We start from the raw sequence: 5123 nt of genomic DNA on the forward strand, positions 1-5123 counted from the left end.
TACATTTAGGACACATGCATCAACACACACACAGTTATCACAACAGGAAGAATGAAAAAATACTTAAAATGCACCTCAGAGTCCCTGAGGGTTGATGCAAACCGGACTTTTCTGGAGATAAACGTTTAATTTTTGTTCTATTTCAACATCAGCTTAAAGGCAGAATAATGACTTCTGAGTGTTGGTGTCAAACATGGAGTAAAAGTATTCACAGCCCTGGTTTGGGGACACTGTACCGAATCTCTTGGTGTAGAGCATCTCTCCCAGGTTGTGTGGAGCCAGAGAGTAGATGGCCAGGATGCCCTCGTCTGGGAAACCCCGCTGACTGCTGGGAATGAAGACCGCCAGCAGCTGACCGTCTGCAGAGATGTCGCAGCTCGCGTCGTTGTAGATTTTACAGTTTGGCACCAGAACGTTGACTGAAGCTGAAGAGGAGACAGACAGACACATTACTCTTCAGCATTTGTACGTTTTTAAAATGAAGCTGTTGACATCTGGCTCAACATCACAGAGTGTTTTGAAGTTAGTGTTTTGGCGTTTTATAACTGTTATCAAGTCAGTGTTCCCCCGAACATTTATTTATTTTTCTGTGGTAAACCTGCCACATATGAAACATCTGCCACCTCGAATTGATTTGATCTTATGGAGAAGTTTCTCATTTTAATTAATAGTGTAATATTGACTTAAAAAAAACAAACAAAAACATGCCTTTCCAAAAATAAATTAAAAAAATTACATTTTAAAAAAATCACCCAAAATTAAATTGCCAAATTTATTCAATTAAAATTGCCCAAAGTCTTAAAAAGAAAAATATTACTATTTAATACAAAACATATTAAAATAATAATACAAATGTTTCTATAAATATGACAATTTTTTTAAAAGGAAAAAAAAATAAACAGAGTTAAAAACTGCTTGAATCAAAAGAAAAAGTCTGAACATCTATTTAAAGCTCAATGAGTCTCTGCGTCATTAACAGTCTCTGCTGTTGTACCGTTGCTGATCTCCGGCAGGTCGAATTTGGTGAAGTCCCACCACTGCAGACGGTACGTGGTGTTAGCGATGTTGCTGGCGACTGCAGACTGGCCGTCCCCGATCGACGCGCCTGAGGAAGACGGGAAGTGAACGGCGTCAGTGTTAAACGTGATCACGCAGAGGAAAAACAAAAAAACAGGCTCAGATGAACCGCTGTTCGCCCCCGTCCGTCAGACTTCAGAGCCGAACGTTTCTGTCGCTCGAACTGAACCTTACCGGCCTTACCGTCCTCCGGCTCTGGCAGCTGGGCGTGATTTCCAAATCTCAAACTGTATTTTTGGTAGCGGTGTAAAGTGAGTGTGTGCGTGTGTGTGTGTGTGTTTACCAGCGAGGACTCTGTTGACAGAGGAGTGTGTGGCCAGGCCGGGCTGTCCTCTTTCATGGAAGATCCCAGCGTAGGGCAGGTACTCAGGGAGGAGGAAACGCCTGGAGGACGACACGACAAAACCCTTCAAATCCAAACCTCAAAACGATGAAAAACTGAAAACACGTGAAAGTAAAACGTGCAAATCCAGGATCACCAGGGACACTCAACCGGCTCTGTTTAGGGGACACTTTTTCAAAATGACAGGAGGCCAGGGGCCCTCACAGTGGCCCCATACATGTTTCAAGGATTTTAGGACACTTCTAGGATTTTAAGACATTTACCAAATTTTAGGACATTTTTAGGACTTCAGGACATTTCTAGTATTTTAGGACATTAGTGTCTTATCTAGGACCTCTGTGGGGTCAAACCTAAAAAGGACAAAAACTATTCACAGAGTCAGTCACTTTATTTTTATTGGCAATTAGAAAATGGTTGGGAGGCCACCAGACCACCCGATCAGGGGCCACATTTGGCCCTCGATCCGCATCACTGTTGTACATGTTGAGGTCTCCTTCATCATGCGAACTCACAGGAACGTTATTGATGGTATTTAATAAAAGTGATCATGGTCTGCAGACTCTTCTGCTCAGACGAAGCAGAAAAGTTAAAGTCAGGATCAGATCTTACAGTCGACTCACCGAGGGACGAAGCGACCCAGAGACGGAGCAGACATCCGGGCGTTACGTGGAGTCCTGTGCCTCGCTCTGTCTCCGTTATCACTGGAATAAAGAAAATGGTGAGTCTACATAGAAAAACTAAAATACAAGCACTGCTTTAGTATACAGGTCAAAGTTTGACAATCGCAAACGTCTTTGTACCAAAACAAAGAGAAATAATTACGAGAGAAAAATCATCTTCTCCTCTTAGCAAAAGAAAGAAAAAAAACAGAAACCTCTTTAAAGCTTCTGTTGACAAGTTACAGGACAAAACTAAATCTCTGATTCTTGGTCACTGGACATTTGGCTAAAATGTAAAAAAAAAAAGGCATATATGATCTCAAAGTTCAGATTTTTGTTGAGATGTGGGCTTCATATATCCATCACAGCTCTGTTTTTCTACGTCCACAGCAGTTGAAAAACAAAAGCATACCTGTCAGCTTCTTCAACATGGATTTGTGAAATTGCAAACATTTTGCGTAAATGTCTGAGCATAATTTAATCAGACTTTGGATTATTTAGAAACAGCAGGACGCATCGCTCCGTGTCTCATCCGGCCGCTCGCGCTGAGCTCTCATTATTATTACCAGGGGCAGATGTAATGTTTTGGGGGCCCGGGACCACAAGCACATGAGCTTATTTTCAGCCTTTCTCTAACTGTGAATGTCGGCAGGCTGTCGGCAGCTATAGGAGAAGTAGGCCGACTCAAAAGTTTTTAATTCCTGAGTAAAATGATTAACAGCACAGAAGTTTGACAGAAGCTGAAGTCAGAGTCCTGCAGTCAGGAGAGGTTGGCCTATTATCAGCACAATGTGCTTCAATTTACCTGAAGTGTGTTTCAGATGGAGCTTTTCATTTTGATATAATGCTGGAAAGTTTAATAAATGATAATAAATCATATGGTTATTACACTCCAATATTGATTTTAGGTATGAGGCTCGGACCTTTGCTGGGAGGACATTTTAGTACCTGGACCTCTGTGAGTTTTAGTAGAATAGGTCCTGCAGCTGGTGATGCTGCTCTACAGTATATTTGTCATGTTCAATGTCTGACAGAAAATAAATATTTAAACCCAAATGAACCTGATTATATCTTCATATCTCACTGAGGAATCAAAGGAACCTTTAAGCTCCACAGAAATACTGATTTGATGGATATCGTGATAAAAATCGATATCGACTGATATGAAAAAAATGAGCGTGATCAGACTTTATTCCATATCGCCGAGCCTTACCTTGAAGTTGCTGTTTCCAAATGCCAAAACTTTTCCAGGTTTTTCATGACCATACAAAACTTGTATAAGACATTGAAACAGACTGTATGGAAGTTTTAAGGCTCTGCAGGAACCCTGATCAAGGCTCACTGGGTAAAAAGGGTCTATTGTTGTGGTAAATGTTTGCAAACCTCATATAAATATAAGCAAATCGCACAGAAGCACACAGACACTATTTGCCGGGCAGTGACGTTAGGGGTGCACTTCACACTCGGCTGGTGCTTTGAGGAATACAGTTTCTTAAAAAGAAAAAAAGTCATGCAATCCTCTTGTGAATATCATCAGGTTTTATGTGATAAGATCAAGTTTGACCCATGCAAGAGAGACAGAATCAAAACTCACTCCAGCTCCTCAAAGTCCACATCGCTGTTGTCCATGGAGCTGGACGGGTTGCTGGCGGGACTGTCGGATGAGGACGACATGGCCCGTAGGCGGTTCTGCTGGTAGCGAAGCGATCGCTGGCGGATGCTGTCCCGCCTCGACAGATACTGGATCATCCTCTGGGCGTAGTAAGCAGCTGGGGAAAGTCTGGACAACACGGAGGACAAGTTCAGGTTCATCCTTTTAACAACAGAGGTGTGACGGGGATTAGATGTAACACTGAGGAAAATAAAGTGTATGTATGTGCCTGTCTGCAGCTTAACACATTTCATTTACAAGATTTCATGAAATGTATTAAGCTGCGTTTCCATCAGAAATTTCGATACAGTACCTTTGGAACCAAAAGTAACCCATACAAACAAGTACCAAGACCCTGGATGGGTTTAGCGTTTCCACCGCAGACAGTACTCTTCATCCCGATTATCGCCCACAAAACAGGGCTACACACCCACATTTTCGTAACAAAAAAGAGCAGGCTGGAGTAAAAGTCCCTTTCAATGGCATATTTGTAAGCTCACCAAAAACATCCCGGTTTCAGGATGTCCATGGCAATTGAAAAATAAAAGGATGACACGCTGACAGCTTCGACAATATGGATTTTTTTCATGAATGGTTTTTGAAATTGCATACGTTTAGATGCCTGACCACATACGATTAATTTTGGCCATTTTTTTAAAGAAAGAAATTTAGTGATTTCTCTTTTGTAATAGTAACTTTAAAGTTACAGTTTACTAATGTATGAAAAACTTGGCAGCCACAGCTCAGCTCTAAATGTCAACTCTCTACTGACCAAACAAATTGCAGTATTTCAAATTCCACATTTTAGTACCTGATCTGTGTGATAGGTATCCCAATAGAAGGGTGACCAAAAAGAAGAACAGTTACAAAGAAATAGTTCCAAAGGTACCATCCAAAACTTTTTACAATGGTAACGCAAAAAAAATGCACACTGAAGTGAACTTAATCGACATGCTGGTGGAAACGCACGATAAGTGCACCTGTCTGGATCATGGTAAATGAAGTGTATTAGTGTACCTGTCTGGATCAGGGTAAATGAAGTGTATTAGTGCACCTGTCTGGATCAGGGTAAATGAAGTGTATTAGTGCACCTGTCTGGATCAGGGTAAATGAAGCGTATTAGTGTACCTGTCTGGATCAGGGTAAATGAAGTGTATTAGTGTACCTGGCTGGATCAGGGTAAATAGGGTGGTCTCGCGATCCCGACATGTCATAGCGAGACAATGATAACAGAGACGATTCCAACAGTCGCCTGTATAAAAGAAACACGACAGGTGTATTAACCCTTTCAAACCCGCAGACATCACTTTTCTTGTGCTGCTTTCAGTCACCTTTCACGAGTATTAAACCCTTTGAAACCTAAGCAAACTGATTTGATTTCTTTCAAAAACAT

General features: G+C 41.5%; 1 protein-coding gene across 1 annotated transcript; it reads right to left on the reverse strand.

Moving 5' to 3' along the window:
• Nucleotides 1-236: 236 nt before the first annotated feature.
• On the reverse strand, nucleotides 237-5035 carry LOC121939062 (activating molecule in BECN1-regulated autophagy protein 1-like; the record flags this gene model as incomplete). Its single annotated transcript, XM_042482197.1, has 6 exons — nucleotides 4896-5035; nucleotides 3674-3859; nucleotides 2041-2121; nucleotides 1361-1461; nucleotides 995-1105; nucleotides 237-425 (listed from the first exon to the last, which is right to left on the reverse strand). Coding segments are annotated over exons 1-6 (712 nt in total), but the record flags the coding sequence as incomplete, so codon positions are not given.
• Between the last annotated feature and the right edge of the window lie 88 nt (nucleotides 5036-5123).

This window comes from Plectropomus leopardus, unplaced genomic scaffold, assembly GCF_008729295.1.
Source record: "Plectropomus leopardus isolate mb unplaced genomic scaffold, YSFRI_Pleo_2.0 unplaced_scaffold4053, whole genome shotgun sequence".
Classification (NCBI taxonomy): domain Eukaryota; kingdom Metazoa; phylum Chordata; class Actinopteri; order Perciformes; family Serranidae; genus Plectropomus; species Plectropomus leopardus.